The sequence below is a fragment of the Delphinapterus leucas genome, chromosome 11 (assembly GCF_059928025.1).
Source record: "Delphinapterus leucas isolate spDelLeu-1000000601 "Yukka" chromosome 11, BTC_Dleu_Yukka2, whole genome shotgun sequence".
Lineage (NCBI taxonomy): Eukaryota > Metazoa > Chordata > Mammalia > Artiodactyla > Monodontidae > Delphinapterus > Delphinapterus leucas.
In genome coordinates, this window is record NC_143139.1 from 13,459,523 (window position 1) to 13,477,500 (window position 17,978).

General features: G+C 38.1%; 1 protein-coding gene across 1 annotated transcript in view; it reads right to left on the bottom strand.

The window, feature by feature from the left end:
* Positions 1–17,978, bottom strand: part of LMO3 (LIM domain only 3) — a 60,765-nt gene that overhangs the window by 41,652 nt on the left and 1,135 nt on the right. Inside the window, exons 2-3 of the mRNA XM_089920355.1 lie at positions 17,726–17,858; positions 11,791–12,004 (exon numbers count right to left, since the gene is read on the bottom strand). Coding sequence (XP_089776481.1) covers positions 11,791–12,004; positions 17,726–17,858 — 347 coding nt within the window. The remainder of the gene's footprint in view (positions 1–11,790; positions 12,005–17,725; positions 17,859–17,978) is intronic.

Sequence of the window (17,978 nt, forward strand, 5' to 3'; positions counted from 1 at the left end):
CTTCATAACTCAGTGCAATTCTTCCTTCGTAACAACAGAAACTCACATTGGAGTGTTGGCCAGTGAATTCGATTCTTTCCCTATGTGTTTCACTGACACTTCCTGACAGTTCTATGAATGGGTTTGTTATTCCTATTCACAGATAAGTAAACTGAGGCTTGGAGAGGTTGAGTAACTTGCTAGGAACATACAACTGGGAAGTAGCAGAAAAAGGGTAGACCTCACATCTGTACTCCTTACCATTATGCCCCTAAAACCTAGGGATTAGGTCTAACCACATCTGGTTTGGGATATGGTTAGGGAATTAGCAAGAACTGATGTGACATTTTTGTTTCTATAAAGTACTGTCACAGAAGGTAAAAACAGCAGATGAATGCATTATAACAGTCATATATGACTAATGTTCCATTAATGATAGTTGGGGGGGCAGGGCGTGCAACACACAACGTGGCAGATAATGAGAAATACACAGTGAAATGATTTAAAATACACTGTATGCGTTAAGATGAAATGTAGGATGAGCTTGTGACTTCGGAATCACAGTGAAAAACTAAGTTGTGGTGAAAATGCAAGGTTCTGTTTACTACTTAGCAGATAAATCCTCAAGGCAAAATCAAAAATATTTTTAAAAATTTTAATCTCCTCAAAATATATCTTTTTTTCTCAGGTCACTGCAGCAATCCACAGTTAACTGAGAAGACAAAGCATTTAACATGTTTAGTCAAACAAGCACGTGATCTTTATTCTAAAGATAATAGTTAGTTTAATAAATACCACTGACAAGATTATTTCAACACCTAGCAGACTATCAGCTCAAGATCAAATGACCTTTCCTTAAAATCAAGCTCAAATTGATCCATTTTAGAAGGTAAGAATCACAAAGTGATTAGGAATATAGGTTTGAACTTAAAAGAGGACAAGATGGCCGTTAGAATACATGCCCATCTACCAAAAAGAATAGGAGGGCTGCTAGAAACTGTAATAGGAAAAAAAAAACAACACTCAGGATGTGCAGGGTGACAGCAGGAATTAAGACTTGTACAACACTCAGGATGTGCAGGGTGACAGCAGGAATTAAGACTTGTAAAGTCATTTGGCCACCACCTCGTAGCTTTCTGGAAATCATGTTCAAGATTTTTTTATGCATGAAGGATAGATGGCCACCGCTTTGAAAGCTCACCCGTTCATGCTGTGCCTCTCTGTAAGATGTAATGTAAAGCTTCTTAACCAATAACCATGATGTATCATTTTATAATTTTATAAATTTAAATACAGGCTCAAGTACTTTGATTTGTACTTAAGATTTAAATATAACTTGTAATTTCAAAAGTAAAGACAGCTTGTATATCCAGATCCCACTCTCACAAATAAGAATGCATATTAATCTTTTAGTTTTTAAGATGAATGCTTAGCTCTTCTTGATGTGAAATTAAAATTAGTGAGCTAGGGTTAGGTGAGGGGTGAAAAGCATAAGTATAAACAGAACACTCTGTAACATCTGTCTTATCAACAATGTGATTCAATTGTTTGAAATAACAATATGTCTTTGATGTATTTTCTCTTAATGCTGGGTTTGGAAACATTGATGATAATTAGAGCGAATATGTTATTTTAAATGTTTTGTACGAGAAAATAATTTCATTAAATAAGACTTGGCTTGACTTTAAAAATAATGAAAAAAAAATCACCTTTCAGACCTAGAATAACTGATGTTTCTACTTTGAGAGTAGACATTGGCAGCCTTTGAAAAATCCTTATCTTTGCAATTTTTATTACCTAAGTATTCAAAAATATCAGTTACATTGTGATCAGGGCAGAGTTTAATGACATCTTTGGCCAAGGTATTACCTTCATATGTGCTGTGTTGGCAGCCCTAGCTCATCAATATGAACATTCCTTTGTATTTCATATTGAAATATAATGATGTATAAATACTCCATTATATAGTAGATGTATGTAGATGTGTCAATTTAAACTCAAACATACAACTATACCATCTCTTGTGAATTAGCAACAGTCAAGTGACCTAATCCTGATGTCTATTTTGAGATGCATATTTCACAACTATTATGTAATCACACAGGGTCATCACTCAGGCCAAATAAAAAGACATCCAAAAAAAAAATACCAGTAAATAATACACGAAAATAATCACATTCAATTTAGCTGATGAGTTCTGTTATCTCAAATGGAATTCAGTCTCTAACAACCTGAGTAAGCTTCACAGTGGTTCTCGGACAGAAGTATTACCACTTCCTTCCCTGACATGTAGAAAAGTATAGGGTGTGTTCTTGGTTGTAACAGTGATACCAGGGATACCACAGGACCACATAGTGGCTGCCTGTAAGCCTTGCCTCTTGCTCTCTCACTCATTCCAACCACACTAGCATCCTTGATGTTCCTCAAAGATATCAGAAAAGCTTCCATTGCGAGATCTTCATACTGACTGTTCCCTGTTCCCACAATGTCTTTCCTATACATCCCCATGGCTATTTCTTTCACTTTGTTTAGATCTTTACTCAAGTCACCCTCTCAACAGGGTTGTCCCTGTCTACGCTGTTTAATTTTTCAAAGCCTTATCTCCCCACCACACATACAAAGGCACACTCACCCATAAATACAAATTCTGCAAACCTCTTACACTGCTCCATTTTTCCTGTAGTATTTATCATCTCCTAATGTACTCAATACTTAGTTTGTTGATTATCTGCTTCCCCAACTAGAATATAACCGCTTAAAGGGAAGGAGTTATTTCTGCGTTTTACTCAGTGCTGTATTCTAGGGCTTTGTACAGGACCTAGAGTATATAGAATAATATTTTTTGAGTGGAAAAATGGGGAACAAGGATGTTAAGTGTTCTGACAGGGATGTCAATTATACCTCTGTTGCTAACTTACCAATATCTGCAGTAAGAGGTGAACGATGCAAACAGCATGAAGGTTACAGAGCTAATTCTATCTTACTCTGCATCTAAAAGTAAACTATGACGCCTAAAACTCATCTTTTATAATAGGACTACTGGCTTACAAAAGTATTTTCACAGAGCATAATTTTTACTTATTATTTATAACCCCCCTTCTTAAAATTGTTTTCTAATCATTCTTGATTATACCTCTTCTCATTCACCGTACTGGTTCCATGTGATATAACCACACTAAAACTCTTTACATATTTTCCTTAGTTATTCAACTATGGTGAGTACATCAGTCATAAAAAATTTGAGAAATAACTTGCCCATAAGTTCTTCCCAAATTTCCTAGACTACTTTATTCTTTTTTTTTTTTTTTTGTGGTTTGCGGGCCTCTCACTGTTGTGGTCTCTCCCGATGCGGAGCACAGGCTCCGGACGCGCAGGCTCTGCGGCCATGCCTCATGGGCCCAGCCGCTCCGCGGCATGTGGGATCTTCCCGGACCGGGGCACGAACCCGTGTCCCCTGCATCGGCAGGCGGACTCTCAACCACTGCGCCACCAGGGAAGCCCCTACTTTATTCTTTATATAGTAAAATATTAATACCTTTGTATTTCTACAAAATCAGCTAGAAATATAAGATTCTACATTCATTATTTATAGAAATGAAATATCTGCACTCAAATATTTGTTAAGTGACTAAATGGTTTCATTTTTAAACTGTTAAAGAGATGGCAAAGCATGTAATCATAAATATAAACCCCAGTCTTATCCACTCAGCAAGAACACATTGTGGAAAGAAGGGATTCTTGTAGCTCAGAACCTTTTTCATTTTTTTTCCTAATCAATGGCCACAGAAAATACTACTTGCTAAGTTTTAAGACAATTCAGTAACTTATTGTATTATTTCTTTCTATCTCCCAAAGCACAGACATCTCTCAGTGGATATTCACTTGTAATACTTACAAGCTTTAAAATTATGTTCATAGTATAGTAAAGCTGAACTTCTCTCCCCCAAAACTAAATAAACCTGCCCATTGAAACCAGTACTCACTTTTAGTGTTAGAAGTTATGATTGTTTTTTCATTCACCTATCTACCCCCAGCCCCTTCCACTCAAGAAAAGGCACAGGTAATAATCACTTATCTTATTCAGTCTAATATGCAGCTGTTGGTCAGAATTTATTTTTATTGTGTGGTTGATAAACACAAAATAAGCATCACACTCAATGCCATAAAGTATTTTAAAGTGTTAACAGTCTTGTTTCTACTTTTTTTGATGAAATGTGAGCAATCTATCAAAGGACATGACTTAAGAGATTTTAAAACCTTTTAAAAATAAAAAAAGAGAATAGTTTAAAAAATGGTATGCACCTCTGTTAGCATTGCTATAATGAAAACATGACATTGTTTTAAAAGTTTTCAGAAATCAGAATAAACTAATGTTGTCTAAAACTTCCTTTCTCCCCTTGAAGTTGCATGTTGGGATCCCACAGCATAAATGAGATGGGGATTTATTTTTTCTTGGTGGTATTTAGATGACTATTATATGTAATCATCGTCACGTTTCATGACATGCCCTGCGCCATGACTCATCCATGCCATATTTGACATTTATGTTTACTAAAACTGATTTTCTGTTTTTATTAATAGGATGGGTTTACTGTAGGCAATGCTTTACCGAATTTGTAATATCAATTTTACTTAAATATGGCTTTGGTGTACTCTCTGCACATAATCTTTGAATTCTTAAGAGTCTTTTATTTTCCCAGTAGCCCAGTTGGAGAGTTTTTAATATTACGTTGAATCATAACAACACACGCTGGTTAGAGTCTAACTTAATACATGCAGCTTAATGTTAATTTTCCAACTTCAAATCAGAGATCCAACTATTACGAGATGATTATTTATCTCAAGTGTGATTTTGTTTTAAAGCAGTAAAGTCCACAGCTAGACAGTTTTGCATCATGAAAAACCAACAGTATGGAGTAAAAGAATTCAGCAAAAGATCTGGAATCTTTACATAACTAAAAAAATTTTGTTGAGAAGAAAAAGGTCTATCAAGGAGTTTTGATAGTCTAGAGCAGAAAGCAAAAATGGCACAGGTGAATGCCCAAGTGACTGATGTGGGATTTATAGTAACTCTGTTTGTAATATAGTAAATATGTTTGATGAATATAATAAAAGGGTATGTTTAGGTCCTAATTCCTTTAGGGAAAAGTTATCCATTCATATGGATAATAAGGGGCAAAAAACCTCTATAAGCCAAAGAAATTGCTTTAAGGTAAGAAACAAAACTAAATGCCACATTTCTGGCTTCACAATGTAACTTTCACTCCAAAGTAAATTTCTTATAAATACCTTGAAAGGGGGAACATACAGTTAATCATCAAAACAAGTATGCAATGATGGTAGAAACAGAAATGGAACAGACAGTATCAGAGCTAAGAGAAACAGAACTGGGTGATAAAAATCACAAGAGAAAAATTTAGGCATTCTACAGTATTATAAAAAATTGTCTTTTCTCTTAGAATGGTGAACACTCTATAAGAATAAGTCAGTGCTATAGTTTACAATACTAAGGAATTAGCTGGCATCAAGCATCTGAATTTTACAAGTTTCAAAGTGTGCCAAACTATGGTGATCTGGTGAAAGTAAATTATGACAAAAGTCAATGCTCATTCTAAGGTTGTACAGATTCTAACATCTGTATGTGCAGCATGCATACATACACCTACATCTCTTTAGATGCTCACAAAGGGGAATGCCATGAATCAGTAGGAGTCATCGCTTATGTAAACCAATTAAAAAATTAAAAAGGAAAGGAAAATGTCTTTTTAAAGAAACATGGCTAATGTAAATGCTGTTTTAAAAAGCTATCTGGTCGATTGATAGAATATTGCTATTTTTATTTTTACTTTCCTTGTTTTCAAGATCTTGTCGTATATTTACAATTCATGTATTTTAACAATTATTGATGAAAGTGAGAAATGTTAGCTAGTGTCTGTTTGGAAGATGGGATGAGGTCACGGTGTATAATTTTGAAGGATAGAAGACATTTTCATGGGAACTGGGAAATGTTTTCAAACCAAATACCAAAATAATATTTCAATGACTCACTGTGTAATCAGAAAAAATACTGTGGTCGTTTAGGCTGGTGCAGTTCTTCTTTAAGCCTATGTAATTTTTATGTGAGGCAGAAAGCTGAACTACATAACACATTTCTACAATGCATATATGCATCAAAACCATTTACAAAATTACTACTTTCAGCATATTTTTAAAATGAGATTCCTTAATAAATTATGTTTATGCAGTCAAAACATTAAAATTTATTATTAGTCACTTAATGGAAGTTAATGGTGAGTTTATAAATGAAGTGCTGGCTTACTTTGATATACTCTAAGAGCAACCAAAAATAGAGATTCTTTCCCAGAGTTCTATGTATTTGTAAAGTGCAAAATAAGCAGCTTTGGCAATTCTCAAATGTAGTTCTTCCGGATGCATTTAATCCTAAATATACTTGTAGGAACAGAATATTTTTCTGCTAAGTCAGGTATGTCTAACTTATCCATCTTATGCGTAAAAACTATCCTGACTGAAGTATTCCGTGCTTTATGGAAAGATAAAAAACAGTAAAGAGATAGAAACAAGTGTGAAGTATTCTCTGTATTTCTAATATTCTTGGTGGGGGTTATTTCCAGTGACAATATCTCAAGTCTATAAAACAAACCAAAACAAAGAGGCACAAAACTAAAATAATTAGTTAAATACTCACTCACTGAAAGTGGGTGTATTACAGAATTAAGGACAGATATTGTAGATAAATTTACAAATAACTTCTCTACGTATTGATAGATAGGATATTTTTAACAGAGATTGTTCCAGAGGTTGTTGCTCAGGAAGTCTAGGGTGGATTGACCCTTTTTTCCTAAAGCAAGGGGCACTCTCCCAAAGTACTGTACAAAACAACATTATCACTCCTGATTTGTACCAGTCCACGAACGATATATAGTCTAAAATGTTTGAAATAGAATGCAATAATGCTTTCCTATGATAAACAGAAAAATGGACTTAAAATTACAATATTTTATAAAGCTATAAATAAGATAAGATAATTTACAGGGAATATAGCAGTATTTTTCAGAGACCCCAGAGTCTAATACACTCAGGTGCCAAAATATTTCATAATACTAAGAGGAGCTTAGACATTTAAATATGATAAAAGTTATGACTATTATAAAGTGTTAAGAAAGCTCAAATGAAGCTCTTAGGAAAAAGAAAGTTTATTTGGGAGGAGTTTCATTCCATATAAGAGATTAATTTTTTGGAATTTAAAACAATAAAAGGTTATATTTCAAATAATAATGTACTGCTTTCCAGGGGAGATGTTGTCAACCGCCTAATGTTAAAAAGATGACAGAGCAGGAAAAACAGAATGACCACGTCAGTCAGCATTAAGAAAGAATCTGTGCAATTAACTGGCAGATAAAATAACATTAATAATGTATTTATATTTACTTTTAAGGCCATAATTATGTACTGATATAAAGTTAACCTTATATAAAAATTTATAAGTACCAATTTTGATCAGTGTGAAATAAAGTTATAGCCAGGTTAATGCTCTATGTAGCATTTAATTTTCTATTGTAAAATCATATTATTATACTAAAGCACATAAAATTTGCAATCAGCATAGAAGCTTCAAATCCTTTTTGTTAATTGGCAACTGTGGTAGAGCATGAAGCATCGTTCTTTCCCAGTACTTTCATTTTAAACAAATCATCCTCACGTATAAAAATAGCAAATTGCATTAAATTTTATATAAGACGTTTTCTGTTTCTCATATAGAAGAGCTGTATGCAGCTTCCATGGCAAGTATCACAGCAAACAGCTTTGAGTACATTCTCTGGTAAAACACCATTCACAGAGATACAAGATACAGCCTTCATCGACTTACTGCTTAAAATATACTACAAGTAAGAAAATGCAGGCTTAAATTAAAAAACTGACAAAAATGGTCCAACAGCTTAACTGGTAAGTTCTGATATTCTACACTCTCCAAATTGAGAAGTAAAGTATTTTGCTGTATCTCCTAGTTCTGACTTTGTAACGCTTGACATAAAATCTTAATTCTAAAACTGATGATACATTAATAGCTACTTTATTCATATTTTCCAAACTCAAATCAGAATGCTAGTTTAGCAGTAGCTACATAGTCCTGTAAACATCATTACTAAACCTTGACTAGTTTTACACAGTAATTGCTAATCTACTTTATGCATTCTCTGGTTCAAGGCACAAAGATGCTTCCATATCTACTTTGTCATAAACAACTTTTAAAAATAAAAAAAATATAAATGTGTTGGATACATTTTTAACAGATTCATTTCTAGGTCTTGGCATATAAATATTAGTGGGCAGACCAACTTCATAGTTTAAGTCAGAAAGCGTGTTTAATAGAGGAAGTTTTAAAAAATCAATCTTTCTGTTCCTTTTTCTAATGAATTTCTGAGGATGTAAAGCAATCTTAAAAACTGGCAAATTCCCTCTCATCAGACAGGTGTATCTTATATTCTCCAGAAAAGTAAAAGATATTATATCAGCCCTGTTATGGAAAGGGAACTGTTAAGATTTGAAACTCAGTAACGAACTGTAAAAATCTTTTCTTTTTCGTAAATATAGCTAATTGTGCCTCGAAGGAGAAAAAAATATCTGAGCAAAATCAAATTTACTGCAGTAATAGCTTCTAATACCCTAAAGAAAATATCTTATGATTTAAATTCTTGTACTCATCATTCAAAGAACTTGTAAAAACATGCCACCACTATCACTACTCAGAATAAGGCAAAATAAAATGTTAGAGCTTCAAGATTCACTGTTCAGCAATAAAAGTGTGTTTTGTGTTTGCTTTTGGAAGGAGAAGTTAACTAGGAAGTTAAATACAGTTGGCAAAAAATATTTCACTCTTCTCTAGATATGAAAAATTATCTGGTCCAGGATAATATCTATAACCCATAATTTACTGGTACAGGTAAGCAATTTTTTCTTTATCATTTTCCATATTCTTACTTAGATGCCTAGTAATTTAGACAGAGAAACACAAACCTGTAAATTATTTATGGCTCGTTTGTGCCTCAAAGATATTACATAATATCCGAAGACCCGAAAACCAAACTAAGCTACTTTTTAATAGGATTTAAATGGTTAAGCATTGGCTGTGCAAAACACAAGAAGGAAATGTACTGAACTAACAGGGAAATGAGAAAAATTACTTTCAAAGCTCGGGAAAATAGCCACAGAATATTACTTGTTCACTGATCATACTGCAGATTTTGTGTAATTAATAAACAATTAGATAGTAACAGTTTGAGGTGCACCTCCCTTTTTCCCTTAGTTAAATTTTGTCCGTGACCCCAAATCATGCCTCTCATAAAGCAGGCATCCAATAAGCATTTTTGAATGCCTGTTTATACCCATTCAAAGAAATTAATTGGTAAATAAAGTTTGCCTGAACGTATCTGCCTATTCGACATACAGAATCAGACTATTTTAATTTGCCAATCAGACATATGCTTTTAAACATAGACATAATTTCACTGAGATACACACTTTCCACATAAAACTAAATACCACATCTGCGGCATAATCTATAACACATAACATGGTGTTTTACACACATACCATTTCCCCGTTTCACTTCTGCAATTTTTAAGTGTTGATGAATTACTCCTTGCCAAGGAAGTCACGTTATATACAACAAAACCTTCAGTTTAAATAAGGGATAAGCTTGCTGTTAACAGCTTAGTTTGAAATGTTAACAACCCTTAGGCTGTTAACATAACAACTGGCCATTAATGTGGTAATGACCAATTTAAGAGGAAATTGTACTCTGAGAAATGAATATATTGGCAATCAGGACCAGGGTTTAAATTTGAAAGAGTATGATTTTTTAAAAATAAGGTAACAAGATTAAAAGTTTGAGCCTATCAGAAATCAAGTAAAAGTTGCATCACAAAAGGCAACATATAGACTCTTTTAGAGATAAAGATTTCTGAGATGAAAACTATTTTGATAAATTCCCTTCAACAATACACTTAAGACTATCAAACACCAGTTGAACAACTTATTTTTATTACCATAAGGAAGATTAAAACAACACAAGGTTACTTTCTCTGCTCTCTACTATGTAGACAACTGCAAAACAGTTTCACTCACCACACATGTATTTCGTTGGCAAATTTACATTTCTGATTTAAAAATATCCAGAGATTTCAAGAGACTCTCTTTAAATTTGACTTAATTTTTGTCTTTATTGCTTATTAGAACACTTTAATCTTGCCCAGACTATATAAACTCCTTGTTTGCTTACATGAATCCACTGGAGATACTGCAAATGTAAACAAAAGTCAAAGACAGAGTCCAAAAGCCCACGGCTATTGGTTAGGAAGATAAAGCAAAAGTAGGAAGCAAAGTCACTAAAAGCAAATACAAAGACTCTATGTAGAAATCAGGCTCTAATTCACAATGAGCAGAGGAGAAATTTTTATTCGCAAGAGGGAAGTTCCAAGACCGTAGAGCCTGAAAGAATTCACGGAATAGCTTAATTCTGATTAGTTGTGTTCGTTAGGGAACTCCTTGCCTATAGTCACATTCCATTCCCATTGCTGGCATCTTACATGTATTTTGTGCCCCTGGAACACAGAGAAGTAGTAGCAAGTGGTTATAGTCAGGGGGCTGTCAGATGAAGCGGTCCTAAGAGGGGAGAGAGTAGAATCTGATAAGCAGTACCGGACTCACCCTCTTGTAATGACCATTCATCAAACAATATGTTCTTATATATAAACATTGAATTGGACTGAAAATAACTGAATTATATACGAAGCAGCACCAAATTCCCTAGAAAACACCTCCTGAAATGACCAAGGAGTTACTGCTGATTGATAAATTTTGTGTCATAAGGGAAAAAAATTCAAAATGAATCACTTAATGTCAGACTAGAAAAATGATTAATTGTATCAAATATGAAAACCCAAATGATGCCATATATCATTTCTCTAATTTGATAGATCCTACTTTGTTAATATCAGTAATTTGCAGCTGAATGAAGTCACGAAATTCCCTGAAAAGCAAAATAATTTTTCTTAAATACCAGTCCATGTGTTGAGTACTAAACGCTAGGATACAAGTTTAGTCTGCTTCATGGCTTCAGAAGCAAGAACATCTGCGTTGTCCTGAAACCGTTCAGATGTTCACAGTTTGGAGAGTGGCTATCATTTCCCCATAATGATGGAGGTCTTTACTTTGTTATTTTCCGTAAAGCTACTGGCAAGACTTAGGCTGTTCGACTTTCAGTGCTATCTTTGCGAAGATCACCTGGAATGCCATGGTGGGTGGAGGGAGGTGTATTCACACTTGGGGAAAGTTTTCAACACTGTACGACAAACACCTTACTAATAAATGCCAGTTAAGAGTTTCAAATTGACTGACAAATCGGAAACAGAAATATCGCTGAATTACTTGGTGCTATACTCAGCCTGACCTTGTCACTTTTGTGCGAATAAAACATCTTGTATGCTGATTTCTACCAAATACATCCTTGATGTGAACTGGCAGTTTCCATACAGGCAGTGGACTAACCTATCCCCAGGTAGGAGCATCAGGTAAGGCAAATAAATGGGAACACTTTGAGATATTGGGTTTTCCTGGCCATTGCTGAAGCGATCATTTGTGGAACAGGCACCTGGCAGCATTTTGAAGGCTGCTAGGTGGACACCTTTCAGGAATAGAGGCTACTAGGAAGGAAATGAAACCCACAAAGACACTTACAAAGGTATTTTAAAAGGAATCCAGTCATCACTGGTGTGCAAGGTTAATTCCTACCTCAGATAGTCTCTGCGACAAAGGATAAGGTTAGCTTTAGTGTACAGGGTGGAGCCCACCTCTCCCAAACGACAGTCACAGCAGGCACACTTCAGGCAGTCCTCATGCCAGTATTTGTCCAGTGCCTTTAGAAGATACCGGTCCTTGATCTTTCGGTTGCAGCCAGCACAACCTTTCGGCTTGTTGTCTGGCTGGACTGAGAGCATTTGTATACCTAAAGGGAGACAAGAAAAACAAGAGAGCTGGGACTCCAAGAAAGAAGCAGAAGATGTCCAAAGACCTCCACCAAGTTAAATATTTCAGATTGCCTTTTTCAAGGGGTGTTAGACGTTCTTTTTGAGGGCCATACAGGTATCAAACTAAATTTTGGAAACAAAAGAGTCTCAAACTTTGCTAAGCCCTTGTTAAACCATTTACGAAGTGACACCTATAAAGTGGTAAAACAAAGAATTCATGTTGCACCTGGTAAGTTGATATTATATACACGAAGAAGTAATATTAAATAATTTTATAGTGTCCCCATTTTCTACATAAAGAAGTTCCTTTCGGGAGAAACTATGAGTAAATGGCTAACAATCTCAAAGAAAGCTGTTTAACAAAGTAGTCTGTGCACAGGCTGTAGAAGTCAAAAATGAGTTTTCCTTTATTGGTTAAAAATTTCACTTAACACGGGCTTGATGGCAGAAGGAAAGTGCACCCTTATGGGATAGGATTATGTAATTCATTATCATAAACATGCACTTATTTATTTTATAAAGGAAAGAAAAGACAATAGAAGACAAAGTCTAAATATATATAAGGTTACCCAAACATCTATATGCAAATATATATTATATACCTATATTACATACATACTAGACTAGACATAGGGACATTTATATATTTTAGAGACATATCTCCGTCATAAATAAGGAGTCTAGCTGAGTTCTATGGGTGTTACAACCTGACTGAAATTTTTTCAGTGAAAGGGTATTTGCCTTTGAGTTTCTTCTCTCCTAAATGTCAAATACCCGGCTTTTTAAAAAGCTGGACCAACTATTCACAGCTTCATATTTACCAATTAACTCATTTCAAGCAGTATAAAGTACTGTAGACTTCGATTCCAAATTCCTTCGTTTTACAAATTATGATACAGAGGCCTAAGAGAGGTTAAGGGACTCGCTCAAAGCTGAATGACAGTTAAGCACTAGACTTGGTGGCCTTCTTACAGTCCAGAGATCCTGCTGCTAAATTATGCCTCCTCTCTAAGGCATAAAGTTTTAAACTTGAACATAGAATCACACAAGACACCAAATGCCTGCACTTGAAACAGTCTCAAGTAAGAAATGCCAAGCTCTAATCTAGAGCATTTTCGGTGTGTTTCCTGCTCCAAAATAGCTAAACCTTCTTCAGTTTCCTCTGATGCCTGATGATGAAGCCTGTACCTTCATTATCTTTACAATCTTTCTCTTTTTTAATCACACTGTTAAGAGACGTCAAGGTACCGTACCCTCACAGCAGAATAACTTTTCTAGCTACAAATGATACATGAATTTCACATAATAGTGTTACGATGTCGAACTTCCATTAGAAAATAACTTCTCTGATAGAGTGATGGAGCAGGGACTGGCAGTGAGGCATCAAGGTAGCTACTCTTTCTGCATGGGATGCAGAGCCGTGGTCCTCGGAGCTGCAGACTAGCAGCTGGATTTGTACAGAACAGCAGGTGGTATTCCTATAGCCGGCTCTCTGTTCCTTTTCTTTGAAGGAGCTCAGGGTCTAGTGTAGATTAATCATAACCCTTGATAGCTCTGCTAAATCTCATTCTCTAGAACTTCTAACAAATGAAGTGTCTTTGATCAGAACTAGTTACCATCTCCTCGCAAGGTTCCACAAGGAATGAATCCCATTAATTACAGTACAGAACATACCCAGGTGCCTCTTAACTATCTACCTGGGGGAGGGAGAGACTGTGATTTACTAAATGACATTCCGGATTTCATGACTGAAAACATCTTGAGATGTATTAACAGTGGCTAGTCTAGTTATCCAATTTATAAGGCTATTATTTTTTTATATCACCAAGCTGAAAATTTTTTGTCCAAATCCTTCTTAGTTGTAGCTAAGCTGTTTCTCTGAGTTGTGTTACCATCATCAAGCGTGGAAGGTCACCTATCTTTATTCACAATGCTTTGCAACCAAGACAGGGGGTACCAACATTTGGGACAACTCTACCCTGCTTGTCTTCACAAAATGTTTTTGTTGTGCTGACATTTTAATTTAGCACTCAGAGGCCAATTAATATTTGAAACTCTTACACTCTGTCTGGCCTTGGGCGTAGAAGGAGTTTGATATTTTCTGCTCCATCCTGGTACCTTCCTGCAGAAAACATCATCCCATTGCTCTTGAAAAGGAAATGTTTTCGATACTCTGCAAGTTAAGAGTTGTAGAAAAAAGAACTATTTTGTAGTCACCACGTTGCCATGTACCTAAACAGGCATAAAGCAGTCGGCAGCCTCTCTTCAGCATCCGGCAGAACGCGTCTGGGTAGAGTTATGTGTTCGGAGCTGAGAAACATTTCACAAGTTGCTTATAGCACATCAGGACTCATAACTAGTTTTAGATTGGCATGTAAATTGTTCCGAGGGAAATTCTTATTGCCTCTGAGACTCTGCCATTCTGAGTTATTTGACAGTTTAAGGGAAATCATAATTTAAAAAAGACATAAATAATAGCCCGTGCAGTGTGGTGTGCAGAAATAAGTAGAACCATTTCATTTAAACTCTGGTGAGCTTTTAATTGCCTGGATTGCATTGTGAGGCGGCCTAACGGTTGATTGCCTCCATTATGTTCCCTTGTTCTGTGCCATTCATCCGCGCAGTCTCAGCTTCAGTAGTTAACACAACAAAGTAACCACAACTCCACAACACACAGGGGCTTAAAAAAATAATAATCATAATAAAAGGTTTGCAGCACTTAGACCCAGTCTTTCATATTTTTGGACTAACTACACGTAGTGAATGGAAAACATTTTGTCCCCTTCGGAAGATTCACAGAGGACAATTTGGGAGAAGGAAAAGGAAGAGGGAATACATAAAGGGGGTTGGCAGAGATGAGGTGCCTCAGGAAGATGCGAAAATGGGAATGCAGGTTCTGCAGCTGGGAGCAGTGACACAGATTAAAAGAATTTGGCCAACACCGGCCATTCGATTGCCAAGAGGTACCAAACAAAAGATTTTCTCTCCTCCTGCCCATCTTCATCCTCTTCCCAGCCCCCAGCCCGGACTGGAGAACTGGATTGGGCCTAAAATCTTGTTTCTCTCTGTTCACTGGCCCAGAGCATCCCTACAGGCTGCAGCCCCCTAAGGGACAACAATGCAAATAGATGTCCCCAGATCTCAGGCGCTGGAGCTGCTTAACTCTGTTCTGCCCCTTCAACTCCCAACCCCCCTCCCCATCCTTCCACCACCCCCCCCTCCCCTTTCTGAGCAATGGAGCTGGGAACCAATTTGATTCCCTTTTTCTCCAATGCAGCTGCAAGGCTCAGAGATACTGACATTTTTCCACTCTTATCAGTTTAATTACAGTTACCATGGCAGCAAAGTGCTAGTGCTTGGCAAAGGCCAACAAGAGATTTGCAAGACTGAGTTCAATTTTGATGCAGCTCACATGCAAAATAAAAAAAAAAAAATAAGAAACATACATACACTCTAACAAAGAATCCCTTGAGGAGTTTATGCTCCAGCCTTTTGTGGTTGTGTCTTTGCAGCCACACAGGGATGATTTGCAAAGAATGTAGCAGTTTTTGTTGCACCTAGCAAGATTAATTGGTTTAAGCGGCAGTCTTTCAAAGCAGTTACAACAATAATATTTCGGATCTTTTCGAAAGACACAAAAGCAGCGGAAGAGCAGGAAGGCTTTGGAGTAGCCGAGAGTGCCGAGCGCCGGCAAAGTGCATCTATGATAGATTGTAACCTTACCAAAACTTTTCTCCTTTTTCTGCATGAGTTGATTTAGGCGTGCCTGAGTTGCAGCGGCTTCGCATTGAGCGCCCAGCCCAAAGGTAGAAGTGGAAGGGGGTCTCTCGGTTTTAGCTCAAGTGCGGACCTGGTGCGCAGCCTACACCTCGGAGGACGGACTATTGTGAAGCCACTTTGGGAGCGGGTCGGAGCGGCGGCGCGGGGGGTGGAGAAAAGGACGAGGGCGGCCAGACGAGACACGGCGCACACACGGAGCCCCTCGCCGTGTGGCAGTGTGCAAAATGATGGCGAATGACAAAGCCACATGCTTCCCTAACTCTGCCCGTAATCCTAAAATCCCAGCGGCCCCTTTTAGCGTCGTGGTAACAAATGGATTTGATTAAACTGTCACATGCAGCGTTAGCATAGCATATCATGTTCAATATGAAAAAGATCATAAATCTGACTTGTATTTCATAACAGCAATCTGGGTAGCCCCCATAAAAATGTGCCGCAGCAGTTTGAATCTCAGCCTATTAGGACAGAGGCACCTTGCCCCACGGAACCTCTCTCTTCTCGCCACTTCTCCCAACCGCCCCCTCCCCCCGCAGACAGTCACTTTTCCATCTCGTAGGAACGGTATTTCGTTATTATGGCAGAGTGGGCAGAGGCAGAAGTGGCCACCAGAACCCAAAAATGGTCATTTCAACTCCTGGGGGAGGGGGGTGATGAATTCCAGCAAGTAAGGGGACGAGGGTCGGGAACCACCTAAGACTGAATTCCCTTCCTACGGGCCGGGCCAGATCGAACATCTCCTCCCAAACTCTCTCAAGCCCCTGTCTCCCCGGGAGTCGGGGCTGTGGAAATACTGCAGTTCCTCGTGAACTTTGACTATTATCCACTCGAGTCGTACTTGAGACGTTCCGCGCCGCAGCCGCTCTGCTCTCCCTCCTTCCATCAACATCCGCCCGCATCTATTTCACGTCTCATCATAAAAATAATGAAGCCTCACATGACTTAAACAAAACGGTCTCAGCAGAGCTGCAGCCCGAGTGAAAGTTGCAGTGTGGAGCTGGGCTGCAGCTCCAGTTTATGCCTCATTAGGAGAGGCTGAAGAAGAAAAAAATCCCCACATCCGTACACGCACGCGCGCACCCGCAGACACACACACCACAAATAAGCCGCCGCGTGTACACCCAGTTGCTGCACTTACCTTCTCAATTAAGCGATACAGGGGGAGGCCGTTCAGAAAGCACAGTGGCTGCTTTGTAGCGCTTCTCCTTGGGAAAGGTCAAAAAGAAGCATTGCTTTGAAAAAAAAAAAAAGAGGGGGAGGGAATCTCTATTTTTTTTTTTTTAAGTTTAAAATAATGAGGTCCTCAAGGATCCGCCAAGTAATGGTGTTGACCGCATCTGAGCCACAGGTGTCCTCCTTTTAGGCAACTGCAGTCCGAGGCTGTCTCTCTCCGTCCTGGCTCAAGACAACTTACCCCAGGAGCACGCCAGGAGCCGAGCTGAAGGAAGCCCCGGCTCTCAGCTGCAAAATGCAATCCCTTCCCAGCCAGACAGAATACAGCCAAAGAAAAGGTCACTCCGTTATTACTGAGCCGGCGGAGCCCAGGCAGCGCTTGTCAAGACCACAGAGAAGCAGCTCCCTTCCGATTTAAGACTATTTACCTCTCGCCCCCCACCCCTCCCCTCTTCGCTCCTTTCCTTCTCTCCCTCCCTCCCTCCCTCCCTCCCTCGTTCGCTCGCTCGCTCTCGTGTGCCTGTTCTGCAGCTCAGTCAAGTACAGCCGCCCTCGGAAAGTGCAAAGCAGCCGCAAGACAGATAGAGCTTTGTTGCTAATTTCCCAGGGTGAAAATGTACAAGCCTGCGAGTGCAGTCAGCACAACCCCACGCATATGCTACTCGCAAACGCTGGGGACGACCCCCAATCCCCCCTCCGCACAAAAAGTGACCTCGGCGGGAGTCGACTCCGGGAAGGACCCTGCCTACCTCCTGGACCCGTCCAAAAGAAGTCCTGCGAAAGAGCTCCAGAGGAAAACGGTAGGGTTCCTAAAATAACAGGGGCATTTTGGAATAGGTGGCCACGTTGAAAGCAAACTGTCTTCCAGTGCCAGTTCTGAAGCTGCCAATTATGGAAATTAAAATAAAAGCAAGGGAGTCAAACTGCTACCAGAATACACTGGAAAAGCACACAACCCTCCCCTTTAAGAAATGTCTGGGGGTGGCTGCAGTCGCCCGGTTC